Raw genomic sequence first — 17,102 nt, forward strand, 5'->3', positions numbered from 1 at the left:
CCCCATTTTCCTCACCCACAAAATGACAGGGTTAATCAGGATGATCTCCAATGTGCTAATTCTGATTTGTGATCAGAACCTTAGGAATATTTTTACTTCCTTTACAAAATGAGAGGGTGACCTGGTGACATCAGGTTCTGTGTGTGCGCGTGTGTGCAGGCACTAGTTTCCTTTTCCTGTGTCCTCTCATTGTTGAGTTGCCTCCGGGACCGTTGCCTTTACTCTCCTGCAGGAGGTGCCCTCTCCCATGCTTGACCTCTCTGACCCTGGCAGTGTATTTTGCTCCTCTCGGGTCTCATAGGCTGGCATTGAACTTCAGCGTCTTCCTCTGCTTCAGTGCCGTGGTCAGACGCCAAGTTCTGGGTGTGATTATTGCAAGGACTGCCTAGATTCCCTCCTTGCTTCCATGTCTCCACTGCTCTCCTCTGCCCGTGCATCCCTTAGATTTTGTCTGAAGGCTTTCTGGACCATGTACCGCCCCTACCTTAGACATCTGTTTTTGCACCTTTCAGGTGGTTGTGACCAGCCCCCCTCCCGACCCCTTTCCTGTGCCTGCCTTGAAGCTGAAGCTTTCAATCATCAGCAAACACAGGGCCTGGCCATAGGACTGATGCTCTGTAAATAATTCTTGTTTTGAATCAGGAAAGTATTAAATTGTTTTGGATCAATCTGTTTAAGGGCAGACAAGGAAATATATAGAACGTTTTGTAAAGATTCTTGTCTAAAATGTAACTATTAAGAACACCAAGTTTTCTGAGATTTCTCGGTAGCTGCAGATATGCACAGCTCCAGGTGGAAACCCCGAGACATACTTTTCTGGGCACTGTGTGTGGTGTATTTTGCCGAGTAAGTGTTCATGACCGGAGGTTCGTACTGAAGAGACTTTAGAGGAGCTGATGATTTATTTAACCATTTCTGACATAAAGGTTTAAGGTAAAAAGAATGCTTAAAGTAAGCAGATAGACAACTGCTTTGGCAGTCAGTGGTAAAGTATCTACTTTCTTGGAATGAATATTGACTTTGAAGCCAGAAGACCTGTTTTAAAATCCCAATCTGTCACTTACCCAATGAATGACTTAGGGCGAATCACTATGCTCCTTTCATCAGGAGTGTCTTCAACTGCCAAATGGAGGCGCGATTTATTCTGTTTACTTATAGGACTACTAGGAGGGTCTAGGGATATACTCTGTGTAAAGGTGCTTTGTAAACTGTAAAGTACTATACAAATATTCCTAATTACTATTATTTTAATAACTTTGTGAAAATAAATCATTTTTTCCTCATAGTAATTACTTAAAGCCTGAACTCAGTATCATGCGTCTGTGTATAACAGATTGGGAGTTTCAAGGATAACAAAATATAATTCTCCCTTCCAAGCATCATGTGCGAAAGTGGTTAATTGCTGGGGGATATAGAATTTCGATGGTGCCTTGAATCCTTCTTTCCGAGACTGTGTCCAAATACATTCAATGATAAGAGACTTTCAGATTTGCTCTGTAGAGAATGAGAGAGATGAGGTTTAAGAGGATATGTCTTAAGCTGTGAAAAGGTCTGAAATCAGGAAAGAAGTTTCTCCTGGATGTTTTTAGAAAAATTAAGGATGGGCTGTAGCGTTTTGGAGTTGGTTAAATTTTGTTCAGCAAACTGTGAGACTTTGTAAAAATGTTGTGTAGTAATAAGAAGTATCAGATCATTCAGGATAGATATAAATTGTTTGATGCTTTTTCATTAGATAATTTGTTCATTGTTGTGTGGTATTTAAGAGCACAGGTTTTTGCACCAGAGTGTTCTGTTTTGGGTTCTGGCATTACTTTTTACGGAGCATGTGACCTTGGGCAATTATTTTATAACCTCCATGTCTCAATTTCCTCTTAAAATGCTCAGATGGTTCTAAGGTAGTTGTGTGGATTAAATAAAATACTATGTACAAAGCATGTACTGCAGCTCCTAACATATAAGTGCTCAATAGGTGTTAAACATTTCATTTAACAAATATATATTGCATGACTTATATGTAACACCTAATAGATCTTAAATTAATAAGAATTCTTGGTTCTAAATGGCAGAAAACAAATTTAAGCCAAAAGAATATTTGCCAGTGTGTGTAGTTGGGATAAGCTAGAAGCATGGCTCAATCCAGAGACCAGATTCTCCCATCAGTCTGTCTTCATCTCTCCTGCCCTCCATTCACTCCCTCCCGTTTCACCCCTACCGCTTCTTATTCTTTTTCCTCTTCTTTTCTTCTTGGGATAGAGGAGAAGCTGTTTATTTATAAATAAACATTTGATTATTATTGAATTTTAGCCTTCATCATACTTTTTAAGAGAACAACCAAGTTTTATGGTGTGAAATTGACCTAAACGTGGTTAATATACGTCTTCTCCATCAAAATGTGAGCTCCCAGAGCGGGGGACTCTGTTAGTCTTGTTTACTAGCACATCTCCAGTGCCTGGCACAGTATCTGGCATGATCCTGCCACACAGTAGGTACTCAGTAAATATGTGTTAAATGAACAGTCTTACTAAAGGAATTCCTTATTGAGGTTTTTTCTTTAAACACCTAATACAGAACATTACTTTAGGGATTGGACAGCTTGATGATATTTAATGACATATTGAACAGCAATCCATGACTAACTCCTACTTGTGAACTTATCTATTTAGTAAGTTTAGACTCATTAGTATAGTCTAATTGCAGATGTTAAGACTAATTGGATAATGGTGAACACTGTATCCTCTTGATGGTTTGTATAGGAAAAATGGTCTTAGAATTAATAGTGGTTTGTTTCTGGTTTTAATTACTCTTCCTAGAGAAATTTGCCCTCTAAATAAGAAAAATAGACTTGTATAAATACTTTTTTATTGAAGTATTAATGAAATTAACTGCTTAAATTACTCTGATTATTTTTAGGCATATCTATGTATAATTTTAAAGATGATATTTTTAAAAAAGGTTTAAGAAATTGGAAATATACCCCAAAAGTATGGTATTTATTTTGTCCTCAGCTGCTAGCTATATTTGTAGGAAGAAGAGAGTACAATGATAACTGGTAGCAAACATTTTTATTGCTCAAATGGATCATAGTTTACTTAGACCTGAGCCTGACTTGGAGATAAACACAACCACACTGGCACACGTCCACACGCTTGCAGTCCAAATACTGAGTCCTGGACACCCCTGCTCAGCAGAGTTCCCTAAGGGAAGCATCAGTGAGGTCTAGTGTTTGCACTTTTGAAAGTAAATCTCACTGTTTTCCCTGAAGTGATGAGTTATGAAGCCTTTTCATTAACTGATTAGTAAGTGTGGATTCTCATATGGGAACTCTAAACTTAATTTAATTGAGTACTCTTGATACCCCTGATATGCATAGCTGGCCCTTGTAGATTCCTTCAGGATGCCTGTTGTTTTCTTGTTGTTACTCTACTCTTTTACGTAAGCCACCACCACCACCTACAAGAACAACAGAAGCCCCTTCAAATGAAAAGAAATTGCTGAATCCAATCCATAACTCTTAGGGGAAAATCAGAAGGTTAATCCAAATTTATTTACCTTGTAGTTCATGGAAAAGTATTAGTGCTGTTAGCCTTGCAAATTACTGTGGCAGATGGGGTAGTTCACACATTATTTTGCCTGACTTATCTGTTTCCCTCACATTTTTCTCTCTCCTTTTCAGCCAGTTAATCTTGCTATTTAGGTAGCATTTTGTAGAAAATACGTATTATTTAATATTTGTTTTGCAAAAGTTATTCTTTGACTTGAGCATATAGGGATTGCACCTAGGCTTGCAAATGGGTTTATAAATGTTAGTTCTTTGACCTCAGATGTGTTCATTCTTTGTGAGCTTACTTTTTAAGGAGAGGAGCTCCACTAGGGGTGAAGTTTGTTGTTTGTCTTTGGTGACTCCATTTCTTCAGTGAAGTCCGTTTATATGTGCCAAGAACTGTGCTAATCACTTTAAGAAATCATTGCAGGTAATTCAGGAGACAGATTGAGGTAGTTGTTTTTTTTGCCCCCGCCCTTTTGTGTGTGTGTGAGGAAGATCAGCCCTGTGCTAACATCCATGCCAATCCTCCTCTTTTTGCTGAGGAAGACTGGCCCTAGGCTAACATCTGTGCCCATCTTCCTCCACTTTATATGGGACACCGCCACAGCATGGCCCGACAAGCGGTCCCTTGGTGCGCGCCCGGGATCCGAACCCGGGCTGCCAGCAGTGGAGCGCGCACACTTAACCGCTATGCCACGGGGCCGGCCCTTCCATAAGCAGTTTCTTTATTTGAAGACTCATGCACAAAGCTTCTGAAATGTTATTTTACGACATATATTTCTGAGAGGGCATAGCATCCAGCTGCATGATCTCTGAAATGATTTTCTGATCAGAGACAAAAAAGTCCATGTAACAATCTTTCTTGGAGTGTGTTAAAAAAAAAAAGTGAATGTTCTTTGGGAAGGCATTACACATCAAAAAGAACTTAAATTAGACGAGTTGCCTTCCTTGTCTTCATTTCAGCTCCTATAAGGTATCTCTGCCTACCTAGTGAAGAAGATTAACATTATTTAGTGTTGGAGGGAACATGACCATTTACTGTTTTTTAAATTTAAGGCTATGTACCTTTTTTTTGTTTGCATGTTGCTTGAGTTACCTTTGGGTAGCTTGGTTGCTTTTTGTAATGTGCACTTTTGAAAGCCTCTCAATTTTCAAAGAGGTTACCAACTGTAAAGAAGCTGTAAAGAAGCTGAGTAGGTGGTTTTCCCTTGAAGGTTAAACTTCAGTTACAGGAAATCTCCTTGAAAATGCATCAGTACTTTGTTGCAGTTAATTGGTAGAACTCTGTAAGCCAATTGTAGTGGAACCTGTTAAGCCTCTTTATCTTATTCGTGGATGGTATAATTATTTGAACAAATGATCACTTGGAAAGGATACCATCCTTAGCAGATTTCCATATAAGGTAAGATTGTTTTTTATTGGGAGAATGCTGGCTTTGGAAAATTTTTGATACGGACTTCTTATGGGCATGCTTTTTGTTTATTACCTATATTTGAAGTTACTGTATTTTAGATTCTTCTTGAAAGGGCATTTTTTTCCTGTTTTATTAATGCTTGATCCTGTTATAAACCACTGCATCCGTATTTGGTAATTTTTGGTTTTGTTTGTTTCTTTCTTTCCTGTTTGTTCATTAAATATTTATTGAGCACCCAGCTGTCAGGTACTGGGCTAGGTGCTGGTGATACTATGCTGAACCAGACAGTGGCCTTCGCGAAACTTGCTGTTTAGCCATATAGCTTTTAGCCCCTCCGCACTTCCCTTATTTTCTAGCAGTAGCAGAACCCTTGTTCTTAGCAAGATTTTAGTGGAATCCAAATCTTACGTGGAATGCAAATCTTATACAATATACTCATGCATAAACCAGAAAAAATATTTTCTGTGATGGGTCCCTACTTTGGAAAACGCTGGCCTAACACAGAGATTTTCAAACTTTCCATAAATGAAAGTTTCTTCAGAAGGTCAGTATTTAAAACTGAAAATAAAGGCAGAGCTAACCTGGCTGAAATGTTTATGGTGGGATGCTCTCTCTCACTAACTCCTTCCTTGAGGCCCCTTCAGGAAACTCTGAGGCCCCGGGGGGGGGGCCATGGAAAACAGTTTGAAAATCAGTCACTTGATCATCTGGTACTCGAAAAATCAGTTCACTACTGTTATCTGTTGAGTATTTTGGAGAGGCCAGTATTAAGAAGTAAAGATTTTGTTTATATTGTCCATAGTTGATATGAACTAATAATTCATAATATTTTTCTTTCAGGAGAAAAAAAATCCCATTAGTACTGTGTAGGACACACTTATAACTTAAAAAATACTCATTAGATTAGGTAACATGAAATATATTATTTTTCTAAAATCAAGTTTGTGCAGTTATTGTCTTACTAATTTTTATAAAAATGATTTTAGACAAAAAGTAACATTAATTTTTCTGATTACATATGAATATCTCAGGATATTAATTTACATGTATATGGATACTGAACTGTATTTTGAATCCCAAATTACAAAGAACTTGCCTATATTTCTAATGCTCAGTTATTCACTGAAGCTCCCTTCCTGTTAGGATTTTTTTCTTATTGTGGTTTCCTCACTTATCACTGTCTGTAGCCACTGTCTGCAGTTTCTCTTATTCATTTAAGCGTCCTGTCAGGAAATGGGCGACAGATGGCATAAGGGTGGCGCTAAGCTCTGGCCAAATTCCTTTCCTCAGGGGCTTACCTGGTGTCCTTGTAAGGCCTCAGCTCAAACACCTTGTCCTCCAGGCCAAAATTATAGACACCTAGCTTGTATTTCAGAACAGATGCTTCAGCGACACCTCCTTACAAACACCTTGTTGTAATTGTTGATTGTAGCTTGGGTTGCTCGGGAAGCGGACTCTGAGGCTCAGATCTGTGTGCCAGAGGTGTCTTGGACAGTGCTCTGGAAACAGCACCTGTGGGAGTGAGGAAGGCAGGACTGGGCAGAGGGGGAAGTTAAACTGCAGTAGAGCCCTGGGCAGATCCTGCGGACACTCTGGAGCTGGCAAGCCCCTTCAGAATTGCCCAAATGGAGGCGAGAGGGCCAGCCCTTTATGCTCAGACACAGACCATTCATTGCATATGGGCCGCCATCCCCTCCCTCTCCAGGGGGCGTGATCTTGGGGGAGGGAACGTGACCTGGGTCAGTGTAATGTGGGCCAGGAGCCTCCCTTTGGTGGAGGCAGTGAGGGCCTCCTCCGGAAGTGGGGGCCTGCGCACCTCCCAGAGCATCCGCTCCAGTCCCACTTTCTGTTTCTCACAGTCACCCGTTTTTAAGAACTGAAGATGAAGTAAGCCATGTTCTGTTTTCCACAGTTAATTAATGAGGCTTCATAATTTAAAATATTAATGCTTAAACTTTAATAAATGCACAAATATTAAAACTTGTTAACATCATCAGTAATGTGAAAATGTAACATAATCACACATATAAAATCTACACATATAAAATCTACAGTTGTTCATCCTTTTTGACACAATTAGGAGTATACTTTGATTAAAAAGTGTATTGTAAATTAACTACTTGAGAAATGTTGAGTTTTATGAAATATAATATAGGTACTTCACTTTTTGATTCATGAAGTTTTTTGTAACAAGAACCAAAGTCAGACTTTAGTAGTGGTTTAATGGCTTTGTTCTTTTTTTTTTTTTTAAAGATTATTGTTATTTTTAAAATTAATTAATTTATTTATTCCCCCAAAGCCCCAGTAGATAGTTGTATGTCGCAGCTGCACATCCTTCTAGTTGCTGTATGTGGGACGCGGCCTCAGCATGGCCGGAGAAGCAGTGGGTCGGTGCGCGCCCGGGGTCCGAACCCGGGCCGCCAGCAGCGGAGTGTGCGCACTTAACCGCTAAGCCACAGGGCCGGCCCAATGGCTTTGTTCTTTATATCTGCATTTTATTTAAAATGCCATTGTCTTTTGCTTAGTGCATACTATAATTTGTTTGAAAGGCTAGTGTTTTTTTTTTTTGAATTGTGAGTTTTAATGCTGGCTAAAGGTAAGAAGGACAGCTGGGAGAAGTCTTCTTATTTATTTTTTTTATTTTTTTAAATTTTATTATTATTATTTTTTAATTTTTTATTTATTGCAGTAACATTGGTTTATAACATTGTATAAATTTCAGGTGTACATTATTATACTTCTATTTCTGCATAGACTACGTCATGTTCACCACCCAAATGCTAATTACAACCCATCACCACACACGTGTGCCGAATTAATCCTTTCGCCCTCCCCCCTCCCCCCTTCCCCTCTGGTAACCACCAATCCAATCTCTGTCTCTATGTGTTTGTTTATTGTTGTTATTATCTACTACTTAATGAGGGAAATCATACGGTATTTGACCTTCTCCCTCTGACTCATGTCGCTTTGCATAATACCCGAAATGTCCATCCATGTTGTCACAAATGGCTGGATTTCATCGTTTCTTATGGCTGAGTGGTATTCCATTGTGTATATATACCACATCTTCTTTATCCATTCGTCCCTTGATGGGCACTTAGGTTGCTTCCAAGTCTTGGCTATTGTGAATAACGCTGCAATGAACACAGGGTTGCATGTATCTTTATGCATTGGTGTTTTCGAGTTCTTTGGATAAATGCCCAGCAGTGGAATAGCTGGATCATATGGTAGTTCTATCCTTGATTTTTTGAGGACTCTCCATACTGTTTTCCATAGTGGCTGCACCAGTTTGTACTCCCACCAGCAGTGTATGAGAGTTCCCTTCTCTCCACATCCTCTCCAACACATGTTGTTTCCTGTCTTGTTAATTATAGCTATTCTGCCGGGCGTGAGGTGATATCTCATTGTAGTTTTGATTTGCATTTCCCTGATAGTTAATGATTTTGAACATCTTTTCATATGCCTGTTGGCCATCTGTATATCTTCTTTGGAGAAATGTCTGTTCAGGTCTTTTGCCCATTTTTTAATTGGGTTGTTAGTTTTTTTGTTGTTGAGATGCATCAGTTCTTTGTATATTTTGGAGATTAAGCCCTTATCAGATGTATGGTTTGCAAATATCTTGGGAGAAGTCTTCTATATGAATATTGAAACTTTGGTCTGTTAGCAAGCAGAAAACTTTTTCTTCCAAAAGTTGGATCACCCTCCAGTGATAGCAGAGATCATTGTAAAGGGTGGGTATGTCCTTGCGGGGATGGGCTTGTTAGCCCCTGTCGCTTCCTTCCAGTTGGCGTCTTTGTGGTGACTGATGAGGAAACAGGAGTGGAGTATGGGGCTGGAGAGCACATCTTGGGCTTTGGAGTTAGACAGATCCAGGGTTGGGTGCCAGCTACTATCCTTCTTGCTCAAGTAAATTAATCCTTATAAGTCTTGGTTTCCTCATCAGTAAATGGAGGTGTTAGTAGTAGAACTTGTATTACAGGCTCTTAGCACAAGGTCTGACATATTATAAATGCTCAATAACTGATAGCTCTGATGAGCTGTAATTGTATTTGTTGGTCAGTTCTTTTCCCTGAGCTTTCAGCCCTTTAGTCACTATAGAGAGCACGTCAGGTGCACAGGCTTATGCCAGTGAAAGGGGGCAGGGTCAGTTTAGAGTTGTTGTCTGTCAGAAAACTGTCCTTGGGGACTTGAGGTTGATTTTTCAGAGGAAATGACGGTGAGCAAAACAGCAAGAAGAAAAAGAAGCAAAGGAGGAAGGGGCTACTTCACACACAGACCCAGTTAGAGGAAGGGAATAAACGGCAGTCCTGGTTTAGGACTGACCTGCCTGAGCATGGCAGAACCTGGAAGGGTTCTCCCCTCTGTGCCCTGCGCTTGGTGAGAGTGCCCAGATGTCACAGGGTGGGTGGAAGCTGGGCCAGCGGGAGGCGCCAGCAGCACCTATTAGTGAGACTGACAGAGGGACCCGTGCAGCCACCTACGTCAGACAGCACAGTGACAGAGGTATGGGTGGTGGGGGAAGCTGAGAACATTCATTTCTAAGCACGTTAGTATCAGCCTCAGAGTTTCCAAAAGAAATTAGGGAGACTTTGAGGGAGTGATCTGAGGATAGGAGTTACCCTTTGAGAAGTGCTAGTGAACACTTCTAATGGACTGAGCATATCTTGAAAAGAGAAATACAGAGTCCAGTTCATAGAGAAAACCTGAATCAGAGAAATGGGTCTAGTACATTTTGAAAAATACAGAGAAATGGGTCTAGTACATTTTGAAAAATACAGCTTTACCTACTGATAATCTGAAATGTCAGCCTGATATTATTATTCGGTTAAAGATAGTATTTATATTATAATCACCAGGATATCATCATTTTAGGTCAATTCTTTGAGTAAACCACCCAAAGATGTGCTCAGAGGGATTATTCTGTTTTGCTTGGCCTTCAAATTAGATCTTTTCTCTTTTTTTAAATTCATAGAAGACTCTGGTTTTAAATAAAACATCATCCTGTAAATATCTAATTAGTGTGTTCATAGTTCATTAGTGATTCATAGTTTCTTAACGTTAGCAGAACTGTTGGCAATATTCATTATATCTGAAACAAAAACACTTTCCTAAAGGTTAAATGAACAATTAATAATTTCAACAAACCAGTGTGTACTTGAGGGTATACAATGGTAGGCATCTTATTTGGTGGTTTTTAAAGGATACAAGTAAGTGTGAGACACATTCGTATCTGCAAAGAGTTAGGAACTAGCTGTGTGACTGAGCAGTGGTGGCACGTAATGGAGTGCCTGGCTGTGAATGAGGCACTTGTATACAAGGTAGGTTAAAAAGGATAATTCATGTGAAAATTTGTGGGTTGTGGTAGGCATTCTCTCCCTCACAGAACTCAGTGCCTGTCCAGACAAAAGTGATTAATGCACACCAAATAGCAGCTAGCTGTGGGAAGTAGTGGATGATAAATATTACATGAAAAATATAAGGGAAGGGCTCTAGGAGGAGGAAAAGGGGTGAGATGAGATTGCTGAAGTTTATAATTGTCAAAGAAAGCCTTAAAGAGGAGGTGGAAACTGGGCAGGGTTTGGGAGGTAGGGGTTTGAAGTGGAATGGAAGGGGCTGTTTGAGGTGAGGAGTCAGGTCAAAGCCCATGTGAGTGAGAGAGTAATTCATAGTCCAGCCTGTTGAGAGTGGACCGTTGATATTTAAGCCTGGGGCTAATCGTGGGAGTCTTGAAAGCCAGGCAGTAAGGAACAAAGGTTTTCATGCTATGATAGTGAAACAAGGACTGTAGCTACCCAGGGAGATACAGGCAGAGAGTTCAGTTGTGATAGTCTAGCTGGGGGCAGATCAGGTATTGAAATTGAGGTAATGCAAGGTTTTGAGGCTGTGGAGTAGATGGGACTTGTGACTGGCAATGGGAGCAGAGAGAGTCAGAAATAAAGAAGAGATGACTCTGATAGTTCCAGTTTGGAAGGCTAGGGGGAAACGGAGTTGTAAACTGAAATAGGACTGCTAGGAGAGATCACCAACTTAAAGGGGGAAATATGAATTTGATGTGTATGTTGAGACTTTTGAAGTGGTGGGATACTTTCGTAGAAATGTCTAGGAGGTGGTCAGGGCCATAGAACTGGGACTCTTTGCACTGAGGTCACTAATTGTCTGTAATAAACCGCTCTACATACAGGCCCTCCAGCTCGCCTCTACTTAGTCACCAGTTCTCCCTGCTAGATAGATTTTGAACAGGAAAGAAAAGTGACACACTCTGATTGGGCTACATGGACTAGAGAGGGCAAGGCTTGAGGCAGGGTGACTAGTTAGGAGGCTGCGGTAGTAATGTGTGTGAGAGAGAGTGGTGCCCTGGACTTAGGTGGTGGCAGTGGGGCTAGAGAAATGTAGGCAGATTCACGAGACCTCCCTTGAACAAGTAAAAGGCAGAACACGTAAAACTTGGGGATTGATTCGATAAGGGGAGTGCAGCCACAGGCAGCTCCCACATTAATGGGCAGTTGGTTGCGGGGGGAACTCTGGAGGAGAAGCAGGTCTGTCAGGAAGATGATGCAGGATTAAACTTTGGACAAATTGTGTTTTAGGGCTGCCAAATGGATTTATTCAATAGCTAGTTGGTTGTAGAGGTTCAGAGTTCCAGAGACTTGTGTGGAATGGAGATATGGTTCAGCAGCATTTGGATGATCGTGAAGCCTTAGTAAAGATGGTTCCCTCAGGGAAAAATGTGGCAGCACTAAAACATGGAGCCCTGGGAGTGTCAGGCAGCCAGAAGGTAGGTTGGGGAAGAGCAGAAGGTAGAGAACCACTGGAAATGGGTTCGATCATGAAACCTAAGGGAAATGAGTGTTTCAAGGAACTGATTGAAAATTCCAGAGAGGGCAAGGTAGATAAAGACTAAAAGATGTGGCAACCTTTGTCCAAGCAGTTATATTGAGAGTGATGGAAATCGGACTCAGGTTGCACTGGTCTGCGGGGTGAATAGGAGTAAAAAATGTGGCAAGCACTGGAAGTAGTGTGTGTAAAGGGAAGAAAAGAAAGCAGATGGATGGTAGCAGGATGAGGACTCAGAAAAGGTTTTTTTTTTGTATGTGTGTTTTTAAGGCAGAAGAGATAAAATCATGTGTAAATGCTGATGGGAAAGGGTCAGATGGGTGGGCAGGCAGGCAGTATTTTTATGCTATTATTTAAAAAGAATAGTTGAGAATTGCTTAGTGTTTTCCATGAAGTTGTAGTGTGTCAAGCAGAAATTAACAAAACCTTAGATGTTATCAGAGCAGCAGGATTTCAGGCTTCTTAAAAGTGTACTAGTGATTCAGGTTTTCTAAAGGGCTTTTTTCCTTATGATTGACTCTCTTTCAGGGCATTCTGTTTCATCTCTAGTCTGAGAGTGGCTCATATACTTGTTTAAATTGTTTAGATGAAAAATATTAACATATTCTTATGAAGTTGGAACGTTTTGCTGGTTGACTCGCATTTATTACTCATTTTTTTCCTTTTTATAAAGGAATTAGATATGTTTATGTGCTGGCTGCTACATTCATAGGAGCTAAATTTTTAGGGCAGTTATATTGGGAGATTTTTTTACCCCTGTACCATTTAAGCGGGAATTAAGCACCTCAAGCTGCCCATCTCCCTTGATCACGCTTTGTGTGTCACAGCCTGTGGACTTTCTGTGCATTATAGCCCTGGGTAAGACCCAGGGGGAATAAAGAGAAGGCAGGGCAAAATGGGGGGACCATGCTAAAAATGTGGAGTCCTGGGAGATGTTTAAGTCCTGGGAGAGAGAAAGTTTTGATTGAAGTAGACATTTGGACAGATCAGGAAGTCGAGGCTGGCAGCAGTCGATCCTGAGTATGCCAGGCTGACCCTGTAGTCATGAAATGAGGTATTGGCTTATATCATTACTTACCCTTTCTTCCCATTTCCCACTTTCATGATTTTTTTCCTTCTTCGTGTATCCTTCCTCTCCTCCACGTCTTCCATGCTGGAGGAGCGAGGAACATGAGTTATCATTTGAGAATGACAAAAGTCAGCAAACCCTTACTGAGCATCTGCTCAGCCGATGTCTTGTTCCAGGAGAGAGACACTGGCCCTTGCCTCTAGAGAGCTTGAGAGGAGATCAGAGAGGCAGAGAGGTAAAAAAATTAAATTCTGAGTGCCACGGTAGAAGCCTGTATTCTGTGTGGTTGATACAGCAAAAGAGAGAGTGGGAAACTCTCCCTGGGGGTGACTCAAGCTGAGCTTGGAAAAAGGAGTGGGTGTTTTTGTTGACTGGACAGGAGTGGTAAGAGCATATAAAGCCCAAAAATAGGAGATGGAAAAGAGTGGAGGTGTGAAATAACAAGGACACTAGAAGGAGCTTCAAGTGGTTTGGGAAAGCCAGAGAGCGGGATTTCATTGGGACATTGGTCAGTAGATACACCTGAAGATGTGTAAGATTGCAGCAGGTCTGTGTGCCCTGCCAAGGAGTTTGGCGTCTATCCTTCAGATTACAGCCAGCCATTGAAGGCCCGGGGCTTTGTCATGATCAGGTATGTAGTTTGCAGAGATGACTTTAGCACACCATGGAGGGTAGTTTGGAAGGGTACAACAGAAAGTGGGGAGCCTGTAATGGTCAGTTACACCTTTGTGACCTAAAGGGCAAGCCACATCAAGAGAACACACTCAGTGCCTTATAGTCATGTGTCCAATTTAAAGAATTTATGTTACATGTGTAATGTATGGAGAAAGTCTGGCTGATGATTAGCCTCCAGAGAGGTTTCACTAGAACCTTTTAAGAAGATAACTTTAGGGCCGGCCCTGTGGCTTGGTGGTTAAGTGCGCGCGCTGCGATGCTGGTGGCCCGGGTTCGGATCCCGGGTGCGCATCGAGGCACCACTTCTCCGTTCATCCTGAGGCCGAGTCCCGCATACAGCAACTAGAAGGATGTGCAGCTGCGACATACAACTATCCACTGGGGCTTTGGGGGGAAAAAATAAAATAAATAAAATCTTTAAAAAAAAAAAAATAAGATAACTTTACTAAGCGATGGCTATGTGATTTTATCATAGAGTTGTCATGAGGACTAATTGAAAGACTATGTCAAAGATATTCTTTATCTTTATATTTGCATTTATATATAGGTTTATGTTTACTTATACTTAATGTTTTTTGTGAACAGATGGTTGAACTTCAGATTAATGAGCTTTAACTTTGATGCCAATTTTTCAGAAAAGTGAATCTGGATACGTAAATAACTCCATCCACGTCCAACGCTTTGTGGTCACGCATATATGTATTACATGTGTGCATGCCTGTGTGTTTGTGTACACATGCATGTGTGTATGTTATGGGGGAGGCGACCCTCTTGTCTGGGACATATATATATGTGTTTTTCCTTTTCTGAGTATAGTTGGTGATATAAACAAGGCATTAAAAACTGGTAAGAAGTAGCCAGTATATAAATATATGTTGGGTAATTGTCATTTATTTATGCTAAAATTTTATCTTCCCAATTCAGTTGGAATAATTTCATTAACAGTGCCTTAAGGAACAGGATATATGGATGAATTTTCTTTTAGAGAATTGCCTAGTTACATTGGATCCAATTAAATTTTGCATATGTTATTAGTGGCATTAAATGCAACCAAGTGTGGTGTTAAGTAAAATTAGAAAAGTTATTTTAGTAAAAAGTAACTTGTACTTAATATGTTGAGCTAATAAACATAGCAAATATAAATCTTAAGAATAACGTATCATTTTTACTTAAAACACAATCATTTAATTTTATTTTAAATATCCTTAAATTTAGTCATTAAAATTGCCTATAAAATTTAGTATTTATGTGGTATATTGGGAGATTATTGTTTTAAAATTTATTAGTAAGTTCACAGTAAATAAGTTGAAATATTTCACTTTTGAAAACACCAGGAACTAGAAATGAGTATTTCTGTTCTTCAAGGATGAAAAATTATTTTTTATAGAACAGGATTTTAAAAGTCACATAATCAACGTTTTTTATGGCTGGTAGTTTTTAATTTAAAATCTGTTTGAAAATTATAATGCTCTTAGAAAAGTTTGGTGGAAATATAAATGTTGCTATAATAATTTTGTGTTCTGTCCTTGTCAATAAACACATTTCAAAAGGTTAAAAAAAAACTAACCCAGGTTCTCTTAAAAACAAAAGCAAAACCAACCAACCACAAAACAAAAAGCACACAAACAGAAATATCCCCAGATTGCTGGGGTGCTGTGTGTTGGGAGGGAGGTCCTAGTCTCCATGCTGTGGCTGTCTGCCCCCTTGTCAAAGCAGTTTACTGGGCTTGGGCCTTTGTTCCCTAATCTGTAAAACATGGTTGGGATGGTGAGCTGGGGGACTGAAATAGGTAATTTATAAATTTATTTTTCTTCTGTCCAGTGTCCAAGGCATATGACCCTGTGATTGGTTTTCTAATCTCTGTTCAGTTCATCTAAGTGGTGTATGGTGTTGAATTATTTTTACATGACTTTAGTTAGGAATAGATGTCCTTAGGATACTACCTGAACAGTTATAAACCTGAAATTTTTATTTATTTTTGAAATTTTAGGTATGCTATACCCCCGGAGCATGGAAAACGACTTGAAAGACTAGCTCAAGGTAAGGTTGCTTTTTGTGTTTCTCATCTAGATAGGTTCTTTATTTTTGAGGTATTTTTATAGTGTAGACTGTTACTCTGTTAATTTTATTCTTTTCAAGTAATTGGCTTTTAAATGTTTCTCTAATTGAAGAATTTTAATGTTTTTCACATAATATTTTTTATTATTGTGAATAGTAATATCAATGTGAATATTTTTCCCTGTTGCTTAATCTTCTTGATTATTTTAGTTAGCTGCTTGATATTTCATCAAGTGATTGCACTTATCCTATTTTGGTTATTTCCGGATTTTTTTCTCCTGTATGTAACGTTTTTAACATCATTATGCTGGTAATATTTTTCCTTCTTTTAAGTTGCTTACTTGAGATAAATTCCAAGGAGTACTGATGCTGCAGCTCAGGGTGCTGGTGTTTTATGGGTACTTTTCATGTTGTCATATCATTTCACTAAAGGGTTGTGTTAAATCTCCTGAGATTCCCAAGTCTTGTTTGGTCCCCTCGGCCTGGGAGTGCCCTTATGGAAGTATGAAGGTGAATGTCCCCAGGTAGCTGGATAAGCATGAGATTGTATGCTTTCTTAGCCTAGCAAAATTAAACGTACTTTACTGGAACTTGAATTTTAATTTTTTATGGCTTTGTCCATATTCTTGAGGGCTGGATTGAAGAATTCTTCTGGGAGCTCTATTGATCGTTTCACACTGTACCCACTTGTGTCTGCAGAGAGTGCCTTCCTCATTTCTTCTCTGTCTTCAAGATGCACCAGGCAACCTTCTCCTCATCTGCTTACCCAGTGGGGGAGACTCAGATTTACCCCCTGCCAACCTCATTTTCTGTTTTGCTAGCTACCCTTGCCAAGGAAGAAATAGGCTTATTTCCAGGGGAAAGTGGAGTTCCATTTGAGTGACAACTAAAGTTAAGGCATTCCGCCTTCATCCAGGAGTGAATCCTCAGCGAGCATTGCCCTTGGTCAGGTGCTGATCTGAGTTTCGTTGGTATGTTAAGTTTGCCTTCTAGAAAGAGGGGAATTTTGTCCCTGCATTATTATGCTTCCATTCAGTGATGAAACGGGGACACTGAGTAACCCCATTCTTTGACTTGACAGTTCTGAACAGACATTTAAATGACATATAAAAGTTGCTTTCCCCCAAATTATAGAGTATTAGAAGGAACAGTTACAGTATCACATTTGTAAGAAGCATTATTATAATTTTGGCAGGCTAATAACTATAGAGTCTTAATGTTTTTATAATGTAATACATTATAGTAATAATAGCAATGTAATTGTAATCTTGAACTTTGTTAGGGACTATTTTCATGAATTTTAAGGTGGATGAATCCTGGTTCTGGATAACAGATTAGAGCACAGGTTAGAAAATGATGATTTTAATCCTTAAATACCCAGGGAGTGAACTTTGTGCTAAATCTAGATGCTGAACTATCCTCTTCTCTATAATAATTATCCCACCATTTTCTATTCTATTTTCTCACCACCAGAGAACTTTTAAAATGGAGCCACATGCTAAAATTTC

The 17,102-nt window shown here is 39.7% G+C and overlaps 1 protein-coding gene across 6 annotated transcripts in view; it reads left to right on the top strand.

Annotated features, from left to right (window-relative positions):
• Window positions 1-17,102, top strand: part of KDM4C (lysine demethylase 4C) — a 389,491-nt gene that overhangs the window by 96,776 nt on the left and 275,613 nt on the right. For all 6 annotated transcript variants that reach the window (XM_087444566.1, XM_087444572.1, XM_087444571.1 and 3 more), the window contains one exon: window positions 15,527-15,576. In XM_087444566.1, the coding sequence (XP_087300692.1) occupies window positions 15,527-15,576 (50 nt within the window). The remainder of the gene's footprint in view (window positions 1-15,526; window positions 15,577-17,102) is intronic.

This window comes from Ceratotherium simum, chromosome 20 (assembly GCF_057802395.1).
Source record: "Ceratotherium simum simum isolate JZ-2026a chromosome 20, ASM5780239v1, whole genome shotgun sequence".
Lineage (NCBI taxonomy): Eukaryota > Metazoa > Chordata > Mammalia > Perissodactyla > Rhinocerotidae > Ceratotherium > Ceratotherium simum.